Below are 19,576 nucleotides of genomic sequence, written 5' to 3'. Positions count from 1 at the left end.
TAAGTAGAGAGTTTTAATTAGGATTTTGAATTATAAGTACACATCTATTTCGTAAAAATCACAGTCCCATTTTTTGTATTTACATTAAACAGAAATACTAAGAAAAGTTAAATCCTCTAATAGGCACGTACAAAAATTGATTAACAGACGAAACCACTGAAGTTTTTTCAGTAAGAGAATTCTTTATTCCATGAGACATGTAATTTTTTAATGTTTCTGAAGTATTATTGGGTACACTATATATTAGTATAAAAGTAGAAGTAAATAATTAACATAGATTGCAATTAAATTATTTATAATTCAATGTGTAACACGAAATAAATATAAAAATAAATAAATTGATAATTAATTATAGTTGTACAAATATACACTTGTATATACACTGTATTTTACAGATATTTTAGAATTATTAATTAAACGATAAATTTAAAAAGTTGTATCTGCTTGAGAAATTGCCAAGGGGTTCTTATTTGATTTATTCCCATTTATATTTTAAATATCATTTAACGCAAATATAATTGTATTAAGAAATTATAAAAGTAGGAAGTTTTATATATTTTTAATTGATATATTTCAAAAGTATATTTATATTTATAAGAATGTGGTCTGTCATTATGATTTTCAGACGAATAATCAATAATTATATTATTAAAATGTAGATTACAATTAATACATTTAGCTTCAAGTATAATAAACTGTTACTTATTATATTGTTAAGCAACTTAAATCCATATTGTAAACCCTTAAGTTAATAATGTTCATTAAGTTATACAATTTTCAAACAATTGTTTAATTATTTTTTAGCGATTGTCTTTATAGCAATATGTTACTTATATAAAATATTCAAAATATAGAATAATAAAACATGTTTTATGCCATACTGTCGTATATGCCACCCAAAGATGTTTCCCAAACCGTTGAATGAGTAAATATCGACACCTGTGGTAAAAGCTTATTTAAATTCCATGATAACGAATACTGCACAAAAGAATTATTTAACAAGGTCCCACAGGATTTATACTCTATAACTCTAAGGCTGCTTACTCTCGAACAACTGACCACGATAACGAGTAGGTACTGGATGTTTGAGGGTGAGATCTCTTTAATCTAGACAAAGTTTTACTCTTTCTCAACTGAACAAGATAACGAAAACGGGAAAAGAAGGTAAGTACTTCAACAGTGTCTTGCTACCTTTTCCAAAGTGGTATTCACTACAAAAGCCTGAAATAAAACGTATACATAATTTTCGTTCAGAAACAATTTTATTCATGCAAGTATGAAACAATAGTAAAATAAAACACTTAGCCCGTGCTACAGTTGTCGCTTACCCGCGTACAACCGTCGCACCTACGGTCTCGTCGTGTTCCACCACGACACACAATATAGTCTGAAACGCTATTTTAGAGGCTCAAAAGTCCCATTTAAAAAAAAATTTAAAAAATAAAAAAAATTTGAAACTCTATTAGTAAAAGTTTCTTAAGTAAAATATAAAATTTCGTAATCATACATTTATTTTCCACTTGTTTATAAATATATCAATGTGGGAATTGTAAGTATTGTAACGTTTTTATTTTTAATGAAACTATATATTTTTTTTTTTTTGAAAGTAATACAACGTTTTTTTTCGAGTTTGTATTTATTATTATCTTATTGAGGTATATTAATGATATTAGGAAGATACAAACATATTAACTATCATTTATTTTTTTCAACCCTCTAAAATTATTCAAAAATTTTTAAATATTTAAGATACTTCTGTTTTTTTAGCGTTTACCCAAATTCACATGTGTTCATAAAATAAAGAAAGTTCCCAGGATTTTGAAACTATTATTCTTTTTTTTGCGTCAATGAAGAATTACTTCTCTGAAGTTTGTTTCCACAAAACACGAATTTATTCCTTATGTTATGTTAAAATATTTACCTGAAACACATACATGAATACAATTAAGATGTATTCATCTATATGCTTATATATAAATATACAAATATTTTTAAACTATTAAATAATGATTATTAATGATAACAATAAGGAATTACTAAATTCATGTTTTGTTGTGATAAACCTTACATAAATTATTTCTATACGCAATAATTCCTTATGGACGCAAATGAAAACAACATTTCCAAAATCCTGGGAACTTTCTTTATTTTATTTGCACATAATATGAATAATTCTCATTTACACACTAAAAACAAAATAAATCTTAAATATTTAAACATTTATGAATAACTTTAGTTGAAAAAGGCTATTTCGTGCCAGGCGCGTGTACTGGTTTCATATGCATAAATATTATAGTGTCACCTGAGCATATTTTAGCTTCATTGGACTGAGTAATAATTTACATATTTGCTAAATTATATTTCTACATTTAAAACTATATTAGAATATATCAAAAAAAAAAAAAAATTAAACGCGGGCAACGCCATGTCGGGACAGCTAGTATATTATAATTTACAATTTTATGATTGTCTAAGATAGAATATAACAATACATTAAAAATAAATATAAAATAAGATATAAATAATGAAGATATTAAAATATTAATTTTAAATAAGTAATCATCAAAACGTTTTTTATGTTAGTTAGGTACATATAATTTTTCCATTTATAAATATATGAATACAATAAATAAATTATATTTTGTAACATTCTATGTATAATAATAGTTACCTATTTATAATTTATTACTCCTAAATAATGTATATATAAAATGCAATTATCGATGAGTGTGAGTAAAATTGATTTTCAGATTAGACAAAAAACGATTTTATGTCAAAATAAACACAATGTGTCCCGGAAAATACTAACCCATTTGCCCATAATATAAAAAGAACAAAACGGTTGGTTTATTATTACCTCGCCCAGATATCTGAACAATTTATCGCCATACCGATCAGGTTTATTATCACCCCCTCACCCTTATATGGTACTATATATTATTATACTGACAGACCACAATAATTGTTGAAATACTTACTAATAATACGTCACAATAGTAAATATTATAAAAATTTAATTTAAGCACATCATTTTAAGCAGATTATAATATAACATAATATTCAATATTATGATGTCCAGGTATGTTTTTTTCCACAATTATTCGTAATCGTAGATTCCTAGAAATCATATATGTTTTCCTATGTTCGTATTATAAATTTCAAATACGTATTTATTGGAGTGCTCGATAAAAATTCCAATCTAAAAATCAAATTCAAACACCTTGGTCCTTGGGTGAAAATAGCTACCATGATTCATTTAAAGATAATTTTCACAAGTGGCCATTAATTGTTTTTAAACGGATCACGGTAGCGTTTTCAAAAGAGAAACTGCCTTAAGGGGGCTGCAGCAGGTTTTTTCAAAAATCAAAACTAATGTAGATTTGACCAATCTAGACATTAGTTTTGTTTTTTATTGTGTTTTTAAATATATTTAAATTCCGTATCATAAAATAAACCTTAAAGGGAGGAGAGGGGGCTCCAGTCAATGAAAAAAAGTAACTTTTAGACCAATAAGCTAGACAAAACTGGAAGAATTTGGTTTGACAGATTTTAATTTTGAAAAAATGGTCGAATTTATAAACTTCTATATTATGTTTCTTAGGAATCACTTTTTTTATTTAAAATCAGATGTGCCCAAAATAAATACAAATGTAATGCAATTATTTCATGGGATTTCTAAAAAAAAAATGGTTATTTTAAGGTCATTTTAAATTGAAAATTGAAAATCGACTTCCTAAGAAACCTAGATATTTTATCAATGAATTCAAACATGTATAAAAAATTTAAGTCGAACATTCCGAAGTATGTGTAATTTACCACCGCTTATTGGTCTAAAACGTATGAAAAATACGTGAGCTGCAGCCCCCTTAAAGAAAAATGGATTAGTTCTAATAATTGGCTTAAGGTTTAATATTGTCAATACGTTTCATATTATACTCTTTTGCTCATGAGATGACTTATGTGTCATTCCGAAAATATAAATGAGACATTAGAAGAAAAAAATGGAGTAGTCGAGATATTGGAAAAATGACTTGTGTGTGTTTGGCAAATGGAGAACAATAACAACCATTGTAGATGGACCAAAATTAATTATAGAAATATATGAAAGTCTTTTTGTACGCCAAACAAAAAAAATACTGGGCATTCAATCATAACAATAAAATATGTTTCGTGGCATATACTATACTCCGCGCCACGAGAGAAGTAACCCGTTTCCCGACCAAATCGCGGTCAAATCCGCGCATCCCCCACCTATGTCGAAGTTGCACGATTACAACCGTCAACGGTCGGCAACGTTATAATGTAACGTTTTACTATATTATAGTAATACTATTAGTATGTATCATGTTGTAAAGTGGGGAAAAGGGGCCTCGGAACGGTCGCTGCCGTCAGTCTGCATGCGCGTAGTGGGTGACTTCTCTCGTGGAGTATAGTAGACCTAAGCATTTTTTTGTATTGAAGAACGCACACTATAATATCGATCATTAATGAATGTAATTTAGTCCAGATTACACAGTGTTTTTTTGAAACTGAAAAGAGTATACAATTTCATCGATCTCAACACAACACCTAACAAAGTGTGGTATGAATGTAAGGTTTAGCCAAATGGGGCAATAATAAACATAGATCAAGGTACAGGCAGAAACCTTTTTATTCTTAAAAAGAGGAATGTATGCGGTGATCTAAATTAAATAATATACATTTTATTAGTATATAATAGATCATTAGATAGTATATAAGATTTTTTCTTAATTAATTAATTAAAAACATAATTTTATTATTTTTACTATTTTGTTTAGTTTTGTACGAATAAATAGAAATAGTATGTTGCTGTTGTACTCGTAAACAATCCGTTATAAATGGATGGCAGGACGAAACGTTTTTCGGATATCTATCCCCCAACAATGTGATTACAAACCAGCAGCTATACTTTATAATATTAAAATGTATTGTAACTACTTATTTCAGTTATAACTTATACGTACCTGCCTATGTATACTATGTGAAGAATTAATATATTCTGGTATGAGTTTTAATAATGACTCATAAAATATTGGACCTATAAGTTATAATATAGTTATTTAATTGTTTTTTTTATGGCTTTAACTATATGGTTATTAGCTGGTTTTTTTTATTGTGGGGAAGGTACAGTTGGTTTGGAACACGTGTATATGGAGCAAGGATTTTTCACTAAAAATCTGGCCCCAATATAGTTATTATAAATAAATAATTCATACAATTATTGAATACAAATTCAGTCCGGGTTCGGCTTGTCCAAAAAATCAGGGAAAACTTATACTTAATGTACACGTGGATGGATATTTTTAATATTAGATACCTATTAAGTATGTTAGTACGTACGCGTAAATACTCGTATTGTAACTCTACAATATCAAACATAAAAATTACAATTATACGTTCAAATCAAGTTATTAAATCTACAGTTCTATATTTGAAAATCCTTAATAGAACCGGTTTAGCAACCGGAACCCTTATTTCTTTTAATTGTAAATTTGGAACTTAATTTGAAAACTTTTACATTTTTAATTTTAAAATAATTAAAATATAATATTTTACGTATAATCATTTAACATTATAAATATTATATGTACTCCCACGATAATTTATTATAATTTGAAGATACATAGTCTGTGCGACTATATTATATTATACAACAATAATATTTTGTGTACCGTTGTTCCACAGGTGCCGTCATGGCCGTTCGGCTTGACCATCTGCAAGGTGTCAGAGACCACCAAGGACATATCGATCGGCGTGACCGTGTTCACGCTGACCGCCCTGAGCGCTGACCGGTTCTTCGCCATCGTTGACCCGATGCGCAAGCTGCACGCCTCCGTGGGCGGCCGCCGGGCCACCAAGTTCACCGTCACCGTGGCCGTGACCATATGGTGCCTGGCGATAGCGTGCGCCGTTCCCGCGGCCACCAACTCGTACGTCCGGCAGTTCCGGCAGGACAACGTGACGCTTTTCGAGGTGTGCTATCCTTACGCCGAGGAACTGGGACCTGCCTATCCGCGGATCATCGTCGTCATCCGGTTCCTGGTCTACTATGTGGTGCCGCTGTCCGCCATTGCGTGCTTCTACACCATGATGGCGCGGCACCTCATCAACAGCACCAGAAACATGCCCGGCGAGGTCCAGGTGAGCGCTAATGAGTAGGATGTAGAAATATCACGCCCGAAAAGATGAAGTCCTTCCACCACTGCGGGTGCCTTCAGGCTTTGGCATTTATCAGTATACGATAAAACATATTTTATCCTGTTCAGGTTGACGGACTTTACCTGTACCTTCATAACGGCTAAACGATAGAATACACAAATAGATAAAATACATATTTAAAAATAATAAATACTGGTATAGAAAACATCCCCAACCCTGGTTTCACAATCTTAATCTCTCTAGAAAATGCATAACATCGTTCTTCCGTCTCCGATTAAACCACGCATTACATCCATCTCTATCATTTAAACTTTTATTGAACGACTCCCCCTTCTGCTCACTCCACAACAACTCTATGGTTTGTGACATTACCTACTTTATCTTCAACTTTCCTCAAGTACCACACAACCTCATTTTAACAAAAATATATTATACTTCCCATATTATTGTCTATTTTCAATCAAACAAGCTGTATAATTAAATTTTCCTTTTAATATTTTTCAAATTACTTTGAGGTTTTTGCCCAACATTTTAACTATCAAACAAATTTAAATAAAAGAATAATAACAATAATAAGATATATTGGTTTACTATATTAGCTAAATCGCGTTACATGTTATATTATATAATGGTCTTAAGAGACTCGTGGCAAAACATTTGATTAATCTGTAAGAGCCAAGAGCAAAACGAAAAAAAACGCAACTAGGCGACGCTCTGTTATACAGTAGTTATCTAAATAAATCACTGTAGTCTGTAATGGATATGCTAAATATGAGTTCAATGATATAAAATCATTGTTTAGGTACACGAAAAACAATTCTGAACGAAGACAGTCTGTCAGCCTATAATATTACTAAGAATATTTGAAAACTTTTGAAACTTCTGGCATTTTAAATGTTGACCTCCCAAATGAACCAACTAAATTCACTTTCTCACTAAACAAGATACTGAAGTTATTGACGCGCGTTGACTACCATTCCTGACGAAATGTTAAGCCATATTTATTTTTATACAATAAAGGCCGTCAACAGTCAACTGCTCATAGATAATAATATATACATGGATGGGTCATCCCATGCATTTAAGTGTGACCGAAGAGCATACTAGTTTCAAATTAACTATTATTTGTTAGCTTCCTGACACGTATTTTTTGTGCACGAATATATAATTACGACTTTATCAAATTTTGAAAATTTTTCCGGTATAAACAACTGTAATTTGAAAAATATGCTCAAAAGTCTCACAAATATGTAAAAATATGCAAAATAAAACATTTAATAATATAAAACGTGATTTTATTTTACGATGTCCCTTATACTATATTTAAACAACAGCCCGTGCCGCGTAATAGGTATTGTAGCAGTAACAACGGACAGAGGTTTTTTTTAAACGTTCGTTGGCAATTTTTATTGATATCGTAAATTATTTTAAGATGGCGTAACGTAATGGTTTTTAATATATTCTGTCAATTAATGATAGTTATAGTAATATAATGATATACCTAATAAAAAATCTGAAGAACTATTATTAATAATAATTAATATTATATACTAAGATAAATACGTTTCAAATATTGTATTAATATATACAAGCATTTTTGTAAAATGTAATATTGTACAACGTGATTTGGGAAAATCTGAAACATATTTAAAAATTTTAAATTATCGTTAAGATTACGAAAACGAGCGGAAATAGCACGAAAAAAGTGAAGAGCGGAACATTTTTGGGCAATATTGTAAGCTACCGTTTAATATGCAATATTTTATTCAATTTTTAACGTTATAACTTATAATATTGTCTACATATGTATTTTAATAACTGAATAGGTTTTTAACGAACTATTCACTATCGAACTAATTATTAAAGATGCAATATAAAAATTATATTGTATAAAACGTATATTATTTATTAGAAAATATGTTGTGTATAAGATCTTTTTACACAAGATATCTTTTGTGGTTGATTAATTAATTGGAGGGTCTTGTAGAGATATTTTTAATAACGGTTGCCGTTATTTAAAGTTTAAACGAAAAAACGACCATTTATATTTCTAACGAAATGCACTTGACAATATATCACGTACAATATTTGAATTATCACATTAATATTAATATAGTATTCATTCGACAAAGGATGGCAAATATTTTTTGTAACTTTCGATTGTTGCATACGTTCGCCTCACACTTTTTTAGATTTGCTAGGCTTGATTCTGACACTCTGCAGAAATGACTATCGACGAGGGGCGTACAAATCCACTGGCGTATATAGATCAGACGCGTTCAATTGTATGATAATCGTCTGATCCACTAACTGCTATATACTCGACAGTCACGTGATAAGCTGGTTAGAGAAACTCAAAATCCCAATAACTTTTACTACTGTGCCTAGTGACGGCTGACGGGTAAAATAAAAATAAATAGGTAAGCGATTTATGATAGTGGAATTTATTTTCTCATGACATGCGATCATTATATATTGCATCCAGGCCGTCAAATGTTTTACGAGTGCAATCGATGCGTAAAAGTGATTTTATAGTTATTATTTCTTTTCCAGACATTTTGTGGTGTATTATATTTTTATGCTGGGATCCTGAATTTCCGTCATCTTCTTCGGCTGTCATACAATTGATTAAATATTACTGTAGGCACTATTTATACGTTATTAGTATAGGGTATTCATACGTATCACTCAATAATAATGCAATTGAATAACTTCCTCGAAGAGCGAGTGGTTTTTATGCCAGTATACGACTGTCTGAAACATGTGTGGTTGAATATTACGAGATAGCGATAACCATAATTGTTTTTGGGGTGACCTGATCGGGAATTTTGTATCCTCGTTTAGTCTATAAACTTTAATAGCGTAAATTAAACCAGCTGCTGTCGACTGCACATAAATTCAAAAATCCGTCCTATTGCGCAGTTATGTATGTATATATCCCGAGTCTGACGACCACTTAACTCTATTTCAGATTGATTATAAAGATGGACGTTCTACATAGTTTAAATCTCCTAACCGTTGGTCAAGAACCATACAATTTTATGTATTTTTATATATTTTCAAAACCACAGTTTATTAACACTTTCGCGAAACTGTCCGAAACATTTAATCATGAAAATTGAAATATAATATATACATAGTTATACTTATCATTTTATGTAGTTTATGTAGACGTGATACAGCTACTAAGAACCAAATACTTAAAGGTTGCATCAGAAGTAGAGAATAGGTACTTGACATTTTCCCTTGTTTTTTTTTTTGTTTTGTATTTTTTTGTACATATACCTATATTATAAGCACAACAAAAAATGTGTATTTTGCATTTTGAAATAATTAACGATATATTAGAATACATTTTAAATAGCAGCTTAGTGTGATTTGGTGTAGCACAGTGGTTGGCCTCAGTCATTAATGTATTTTGTGGTCAAGCATCAGCCAATGTCTCTAGTTCCCGGATGGATGACCACCCGGGTTTTACCGAAAAATCGTCGCCACACGTATACGTGTTCTAAACTAAGCGTACCCCCCTTCAGTAAAAATAGGCTAATAACCATGCAGTTTATATCTTTAAGATAAAAAAACACATAAATATAACTTTTCTCACATTTTCAGACTTAGGAGTGAATGATCGCTACTATATTTTAATTAAAAATAATTTTAAATTATGAAAAATTAGGTAAGGCATTATATATATATATAATTGTATGGCATGTAATCAAACAAATTATCTTAAAACACGGAGAGGGGTAAAAAAATATTTTTATTGAGGTAGATAGTTTTACACAATAGTGGATTATTTAACTTAATTTTTTTTTTTATATAAATATATAATAGGTCTGACTCGATGAATCAGAAATTATACCAGACTATTATATCAACGTAGCATGCAATTTCAGTTATTATAATAGATTTAAATATTATAATGAACATATTATATCAGAAAGTATATTAAGTATTTATTGATTATGATAGACGAGAAAAATATAATATGTATAGACTCACCTACCTGTTATGGTTTTAGTTTGACCACAAATCCCAGTTGAAGAAAACTTTAGAATTTTTCAAAACTTTTTAGTAACTCTATGCTATGAGAAGATATTTATGATTATCAGTTATTTTCTATTCACATTAACCATACAATTTCAAATATTAATCCAATTCCAAAATGAGAAATAATGAAGTTACTGGTAAACAAAAGTTAAATGGAAAGATAAATACAATAAAAATGTTGACCTAATTTACGCTTTCTTATAATTACCACGAAAACGTTCAATACAATATACTTAATTTATAAAATTAATCTCATGATTCTTGTCTAACAAAACGCCTTAAGTTAAGAACACATTAAAACGGAAAATACATCATTTGGTATACGAGTTTAGGTACCTATATGGCGTAATTTAATCTCGTTGATCGTGTACGATTTATATAGGTACCTACCTCAAAAATATGTTACACACACGTACAAAATTATGAGCTACATACGTGAGTTATATGTACGAACAATATTGCGTTTATGGCATTTGAGTTAAATTACAAAGTTCGTGCTGATTTGATAGTTTTTGCAATAGTGGAAACATGATAATATTATGTTTGCTTCTTGGTGTAAACTTATGATTTCCAAAGCCATTTAAATTGGACACTTAAAGTTTAAAAGTTTAAAAACAAGAATAACATCGCTGTACACGCTTCTGAGTATTTTCTATAAACATATTTACAATTGAATATTTGTCGATGGAACGTAAATCAAGTCTACGACACCTGTATAACCGTCTGCTTGGAAATTATTTTTTGAAGTACCGATGTGGTATAACGTAGTAGGTACCTATTTGTATCAGGTCGATTTTAATCACCAGTTGTAAACGTCGAAGAGTTAGACACGAAATACACAATAATTGACACTAATCCTACAGGAAAAAACAATCCATTTATTTAACAAATAACAATGAACAGCTGTATTTTATTCGATCTGACCGCAGAACATTATATTATTATACTTTCGCGTTAGTTGTAATACTATTATATGTATTATGTTTTTTTTTTCAACCCATTGATTATGTGTCGGGTGATGGTCGGGATGACTGGATATCGTCCAAATATATATTGAGTTTACCGTATAATATTATACGCTATAAAATACCCAAGTCAGTATACGCGTGTGCTATTGTGTATACGATTTTATTAAATTTTTCACGCATTTCAAACGTCAAATCCCAATAACATGCAGTATAACGTCCCGCTGAGGAACGTTCACGGGCAACGCCGCAAATAAAGGATATAATATCATCTCGATCAAATATTAGAACAATAGACGCCACAGGGTCCATTTGTAATCGATTGCCCTTTGGGGGGTACCTATATATACTGTTGACCGTACACATTACGGCGAAATTGGTAAACGGTTAGCGCGTGTATTGTATGCGATCCCGAGACAATTGCGCGACTTATATTATATATAATGAGATACACGGAGTGTGTGTGTCGGATGTATACTGACTGTCTTCGACATATTGCACCAGGTATTATATACTGTAGCCGAACCATAATAATAGTGTGTGCAGAGCCGGATTAAGGGTCGATGGCACCGGGTGGAGCAAACAAAAACCGGCAAAAGCATGCATATACACAACAATTGCCTTGTAGGTATATATGCAATGGAAACGCACCAAACCATTATATTATTATATTGTTGTCAATTGATTCATTTATTTTACATTATTCGAGCAATTATAATAAAGCAAATGCCAGCATTCTTTATTCCAAGAAATGTTTATTTATCTATATACGTTAGCGCCGGGATTTTGTGTCCAATAAAATAATATTTATTGTCGATGCTCTAAAAGAATATGTTATTGTACAATGTGTGTGTATGTGTGTGTAAATAAATTTGCTTTTATTATTTTATCGGAATTTTCGGATTTCCCTGATAAATTGTTCATCGATTCTAAATCTTACCAAATCCCATAGGTATTTATTTCACATCTCGTTACAATTCAATTATCGTGGATAACTACAATCAACAATTGAAAAAATGGTATAATCTTTCCACATGGTTCGGTGGTTGTCTCTTAATACGTATTTGTCGTGAGTAAAGCTCCCCAATATAACTTACATAAAATAGGAAAACACGAACATATAAGTTCTGAACGACTTGGCCATAAATATTCTTCTACGGAAATTTAATGATACAATTATTTGTTGTGCATTTACAATGTTAAATTTATTTACAAACCTCATCAACTTTTTTTTAAAATTTAAATTCAAATAGTATACACAATCACGTAATGGATGCTGTAAGTAGGTAGTATAATTTATACGATCACCCTCATTGTTATTTATTTGCATTAAGAAAATAAACCGTTTTTCTGTGAATTACATTAAATGCGTTTAAAACAAACTACCGAATAGTGATTATTTAGTTTTGTAAAGAATTAATCGGTGCATATCCTAAGTCAATAGGATTATTGTTTTATGAATTTTTGACAGTCACGTCTATAGGTATATGACGGCAATAATTGATCTCGCAAAATACTTATGCCAAAGGTGTTAATGTTTGTTTTCCATTTTTCAGTTATTCTTGACATACGCTATGATGGGAAATTAATAAAAACAATTATGAAATTATTCTCGATTCACTTAGAATTCACACGTGAACATATTTGTATATAGACAATATTTATATAATATACGCTGTTTCATAACTCAATTTAAATGTTGATTTAATAAAATATAAAAGAGTACTTTAATTGATGATAAGCTCTGCTGAATACAATATTTTACCATCGAATCGAACCGATGTTTGTGACAGGCTCTGAAACTTTTACGTATATTTTATTTACTATAAACAAATAAAAATGACGAAAATACACAATAAAGTTATTGAAAGTTGATTAATATATTTATATTAATTTTAGAAATTGATTATTAAACAATAACACGCGCAAATAAAATAGTATGAAGTACCTAACAATGTAAAATTATACAAATAAAAGAATTGTCAATATGATAACTTTTCCCTTTTTCTTGCTTAATGAATGTTGTTTGTTAGATAATGTATTACATTTATTCCCTAACAGAATGGATTGGGTCTGTTACAACTTTATAGGAAAATAAAAAAGCACTTTCTGTCGTTGGTTTCGTAAATTAAGTAGTGATAATATAATATTATGAGACGTGTAAAAACAATTTGAACTAAGGTGGACATTTCATGTACATTCAGGATTACAGCTGTATAATAATATTTTTTTTGAATTAGTACAGTACTGAAAATTACTCAAATCGCACGATGTTAACGCGAATAAGATTAGTGGTGTAGTATTATACTCGATTAGATAAAACTAAAAAAATTATATCAAATGTAGTGATATATTATTATATTAAGGGTTCGTCTGAGGGCATTTTAAAGAATGTTCAACCATGTGCGTCAATCGGAATCGGTTTTACGTTTTCGATTTTAAAAACTAATAATAATATTAAATTGATTGTATTTTTTTACTGCACACAATATACTACTGTTTGTTTCGATTCGCTCGCGTTGCAGGGACAGATGCGTCAAGTCCGAGCCCGGAAGAAAGTGGCCAAGACCGTGATGGCGTTCGTGCTGGTGTTCGCCGTGTGCTTCCTGCCCTATCACATGTTCAACCTGTGGTTCTACCTGAACCCCAAGTCCCAGGACGAGTACAACTTGTTCTGGCACGTGTTGCGCATCGTCGGCTTCTGCCTGTGCTACAGCAACTCGTGCATCAATCCCATCGCGCTCTATCTGGTCAGTGGCACGTTCCGCAAGCACTTCGACCGGCAGCTGTTCTGGTGGATCGTCAAGCCGCAGGGTGGCACGGTCACCGAGTCCAAGAACGGCTACATGCGCCGGAAAAACGGCACCCGGGAGATGGATCGGATCACCATCAACGATTCGTCAATCATGGGCAACGTGCAGATGAGCACGTTCGCCAAGCGGGCCGCGGACCACACCACCACCACGGCCACCACGGTGCTCATCTGTACTGGGCTCAATGACGCCAACACCATAATATAGGTATGATGTTGATAGGTCGTAGAGTTGTGTAGATGGACCTTACTATATGAACACTAAAGACAATGGGTTGCGTTTTTTTTTATTGACGATGTGTGTGTTCAGTCCAGTGGCTTATGATTTTTAATTCAGAACCCTCTCCTACTGTTAATAATTCTAACTGGAGTCGATTTTAGGACGACGAGGCGCACGTCTTTGTTGAATAATATTAATAATCACCCTTAAAAATACATTTCGATAAGACATTAGTATTGATAAGCTGGAATAAGATCATAATTATGTAGTCGTTTGTATTACGCCAATCACGACTCATATATAGCTGTTCAATTTAGACCAAAGAAATATAAATGTAAACCTAATATTCAAATAAGTTTTTTATAATTTTTTGAATAGATTTTTGGTGTTTTCAATAAACAAAGATAGTTTATATTATCTATTTATACTCTAATAAATCAAAACTCAAAAGTGAGGAAAATGGTTCGATTAGGTAATCATATTTAGAAGTACCTACCTACTTTATCACAATTTATGTATTTACTTATGCCCTGTAGGTACTTATATAATAATACTAGTTGTACCTATTACCCACCTTCACTCGGGAAATAATGAACAAACATAAAATACGGGACTATATCGGTGTATCTTGGTTTCAGTGTTCAATCTCAATTCACTGGAAAATAGGTAGGTATCGGTGTACCTTACTTTGCGAACTAATTCGACAGAGATGAGTAGTCTGTCTGTAGTGGTTTGGATATAAGCGAAATAGGTATATTTTCGAACGTAGTTCAAACTACAACTCTCTTAAGTTTAAAGTCCAAACTCACTAGGGATGAACATTTTGAAATATTCGTATCAAAACCAGTCAAATAGTTTTTGAATATATACGGGGTGATCCATTTAACGTAAGGTAGTTTTTATATCAGAAAACACTACCTAACGTTTTTTTAAAATATGTATTTGGCATAATTTTAAGTTGTAAGGTACAAAAGGCAATGTTTGGAAAAATTAGATTTTTTTACCATTTTTTATCGATGTACTTGACGTTTTTACTTCTTTTACTCTTTTAAATGACAATACATACATTTTATCGTATATATGTTTTTGGACTGAATACAAGATTTCTGTTTCTGACTGATTTTTCGTAAGGTTTTCGTTGTCATGGTTACTATTATTAACAAAAACATATTTATGATTCATAGATTTTCCGTGTAAAGGAAAAATATCGAGTAGCGTGCTATGGTTCTAATGTATTTAGAATCTAAAGCAGAATATTATTCGGAGTATTTCAATCTATAAAAATTTCATTTTGGACAAGTAGATTATTAGTTATAAGTATTTAAAGTTTAAACGAGTGGAGTAGTGGAAAACATTTTGTGGGCTACCCCTGTAACATTCCACTCCCCTCATATCATCTAAACTTTAAATACTATTATAAGTTATAAATCACAAACTATATTTGTCCAAAATTTGATTTTTATAAATTAAAATATCTCAAATTGTTATTCTACTTTGAAATGGAAATGTAAGGAATTAAAAATGTGTATTATCATTATTTTTTTTTTATGTAAAAACATCTTCTACGGCGTTCAGATGTTTCCGATTGGGCAGTGAACATTTTCAAGCATTATCGTTTTTGCGTGACGCTCGATTCCTATAATATTATTAAAAGGAGAGGCGATTTTTATTATATCTGAAGTTCTACTGGTTTTTCAATTTTTTCGAAAAACACCGAAAATTCTTTTGAAACTAACAGTCTAATTCGAACGTCGCACTGGGCGTCAACCTTGGAGGTGGTCGAGATCGTTATTCGTGCCGAGCGAATTTTCTAAAGAAGTAATTTATTTTTTTTTTTAGTTCAATTTGTTTGTCATTTTTATATATATATATATGCGTGTAAATATGTACGTACCGTACCTACCTATTATGTAAATATTTTATTCTATTAAAAATTATCTCTTCGTTGTTTGTTTTCCGAAAAAAAAAATTTGAACAAATATAATTCATCAAGATATTCAATCTTATCCTACAATTAATATTATGAAAGCACGGGTTTTAAATTAAGAATATTTATTTCAAATTCAACATAATAATAAATAAATCTATATTTCTAAGTTCATATATATGTTTTCACATCATCCAAGGGTCACCTCTGTCACTTTCTGTTTATTATTATTATTATTACGTTAAAAATAAAAATAAGTAAATTACTATATTTTTAGAGAAATGTTGTTTTTAGAGACTTAAAATAAAATTATGTGAAAAATATTCCTACTTAAAAAACGTTGATACTTATTTGAATATTGAGTGTCTTACGTTAAATGGATCATCCGATATAATCTACAAACATTGGTACATTCATGTATATGTAATATAATATATTACATAAAAGTATCTATTATTTCTATAACCATGAATGGAAAACTTAATATATTACAAGTAAAAAATTTTTGATTTTCGTAACCAAAAAATTATGTTTTAGCCTCTATTTAGCAACCTACAGGGGCTGAAGCTTAAAACCTATTCATGGAGTCTTAAAGAATCTGATGATATAACTTGTATTAAAATCGGTCCAGTAGTTTCTGAGAGTAGCCGTTACTAAAAAATTAATTTCACATTTATATATTATATGGATTAATTGAATATAAACAATAAACATCTGTAGTTATCATTGTGATAAGTTGTTCCACGGACGATCGCATCAAAATAATTGCAATATTGTTTGAAATACGAATACAAAATTCTACCAGGAATTTTCGATCAGTTTTATAATAATCGCAACACAAATATAATTATCATAGGTCTTATAACTTCTAACGATTGGTTTTTAATAACTTATACTCAATAGTCAATACACAAAAATATTGTATTTAATTATACCAAATTTACGCAATACTTCACTCAATCGAATGGGATATTATCGCCGAATTTATGATCATCTTACACCGTGAAACTTATCAAAATACAAATGACCCAATGATATTTGTATCAGTGTGCTTTTTAAAACATGTATTATAAATATAATGTATATTATTATTATGTCTATATATAGGTACTATTTCGATCTGAGAGCCTTTCGTGTCAGCAAATTTACTTCGGTCGTCATATTGTTTATAATAACGACTGATTATTTATAACGTGAAACTACTACATAAACGTCAGAATAAACGAAAACCACTTGATTCCGGATTCGTGATAATACAATAACAATATTAATATTGTATGTTTAAATGTTCAAATTCTAATAGTGCTTGCTCTGCGAAATCTGATTCAATGGCGTGTACGGTGTACCTACCTATTAATTTTGAATTTTATGCGTTCAAATCATCCATGAAATTATATTTTAACCTTTTCTTAACCTATTTTAAATACATTTATAATAACTGTTATAAGATTACTTTTTCAAGTATATTTAATATCGACCAATCATTTTTTTTTATTTATACAACAGACTAATAATAAACTAATAATTGTTATTATATAAAATAAATATTTAATAAATAACACTTATAATTGATAAACTTTTAAAATAATCTAATACCAAAATATGTGGTTACAACACCAGGCGATGCGATGATAACTTTTTTTTTTATTCTTTTTCTGCGCTTATATTTGTTGACGTTAATGTTTTATCCTCCAAAATTGGATATTTAATTTTATAATTAATTGCACCGCAAACATTAACAAATTGTATGTGTGAACTAACCGTAGGGTAAAGTAATGTATCTACTGCAAGTACGACGCGTATAATTTAACCAACCGGTAATTTTGGATTAAGCTCTAAAATTTTTCTGTTACAAATAATAATAGGTACGTTTTTTACGTAGATACAATAATATACGTACCTATACAGTGTACACTCACATTTTCCGTTTCGTTTTTCTGTGAGCTCAGTCGCCCATAAACAAAGAAAAAATGCATCCGTAACGATAATAATCTAATAGCGATTAAAATTCTGTCAAAACCGGAATGATGATATTGATAAAAGTGTAAAATATCTGAATTCAACTGCTGTAAAAGTTAACGATCCAGAAGATAATATTCGTGTCTCGTTCAAAAACAGAGACAGTGCTCACAGCTAACACCGTAAATTTGTTTTCATTCTGGTAGCCAATGTATTATACGCATTTATTTTATAATGAGCTTTTTTTTTCTGCAATTTACTATAACAGAGTTTCTGTCCAGTTCTACAGGTTTGTATTATTATAATGAGTATATTTGTTCGGAAAATGTCTTGGCCACTCAGACGGCTAACTGTATCAGTGATAAACATTTGCATATAAATACATAATTGTGCCCATGAAATATAGCTAGCACTACGTATTTGTGTAACATTTAAGTTTACATAATTTAGGAGTTACGACTTTTGAGGAAATCGTTTAATTTATTTTATTTTCTCGTTACCATTTAAATTACAAATTATTTTTCATTTCTACCTAAATTCTACGGATGATAATTTTCGATGGTAATTTTGAGTTTTTTTTCACAATTTATAATCGAGGAACTTTATTATTTTGAAATACTTTCAAAAAGCCACGATATAAAAGAAATATGATATAGTATTAATAATATTATACTTCAACAAGCCAGAAATCTATAATACAAAACGTATATTATGTTTATTGTTTTAAAATATGTTCGATAATGGACTTAAATTAAAATAAATATTAAACATCGCATTAATTTTATTATTTTAATATTTGACTGATGTTAAATAGTTGCAGTCTTCACCCTCAATTGTATCATAATTATCAGATTATGGTGATAAACCCTATTGTTATATTTTAATAAGCACATTTCAATAATAAATTATTATTTTTTACGATTTTATGTTTTTACAAATAGAAAATTCCATGACAGCGAAACTACGTCATTATTGTTGGCATATTACAACGTTTCAATTCCAAGAATGCTGATACAAAAATTTATAAAATATACACAGAGATTAACCAAGTATGATCATCACGTTTTTTGCTTTAATAATGAATTTAACAGAAACTACTCGTTTGAGTTTTGATTTAAATGCATAAACATTTTCTAAAAAACCATCTACATAATAATTTACAGTAAAAAAGGTTGGTACTCGTATGATAAAAAAAAGTTTGGACCATATGACACTCTTTAATCTTCAGAAGGTCACGTAGGGTAAATTATTACGCCACTCATTTTAAACTAGGTATGTTTTAGTGTTATTTCGGATAATGTAAGTGATGAGATTTTTAATAGCATCTATTCGTGTGTCATTATAAGATTAAAAAAAAATGCAAATGTGTTTTTATTTACGTATTTATATTTATTTAAATTATAAATTTTTAATTTAAAATGAATAAACCTTAAAGAAAAATGTATTATGTTTAATCAAGGAAA

The 19,576-nt window shown here is 30.0% G+C and overlaps 1 protein-coding gene across 7 annotated transcripts in view; it reads left to right on the top strand.

Annotated features, from left to right (window-relative positions):
- The window catches only part of LOC100163866 (neuropeptide CCHamide-1 receptor-like), a 168,527-nt gene that overhangs the window by 130,028 nt on the left and 18,923 nt on the right, over positions 1-19,576 (top strand). For 6 of the 7 annotated variants that reach the window (XM_029490524.1, XM_029490523.1, XM_029490527.1 and 3 more), the window contains 3 exons: positions 5,707-6,162; positions 13,721-14,215; positions 17,262-17,588. In XM_029490524.1, the coding sequence (XP_029346384.1) occupies positions 5,707-6,162; positions 13,721-14,215 (951 nt within the window). In that variant the 3' untranslated portion in view covers positions 17,262-17,588. Of the gene's footprint in view, positions 1-5,706; positions 6,163-13,720; positions 14,216-17,261; positions 17,589-19,576 lie in introns of those variants that run through there. The other variant, XM_029490528.1, reaches the window with a different exon arrangement.

Source organism: Acyrthosiphon pisum, chromosome A2 (assembly GCF_005508785.2).
Source record: "Acyrthosiphon pisum isolate AL4f chromosome A2, pea_aphid_22Mar2018_4r6ur, whole genome shotgun sequence".
Classification (NCBI taxonomy): domain Eukaryota; kingdom Metazoa; phylum Arthropoda; class Insecta; order Hemiptera; family Aphididae; genus Acyrthosiphon; species Acyrthosiphon pisum.
This window is presented reverse-complemented; position numbering and strand designations above follow the sequence as displayed.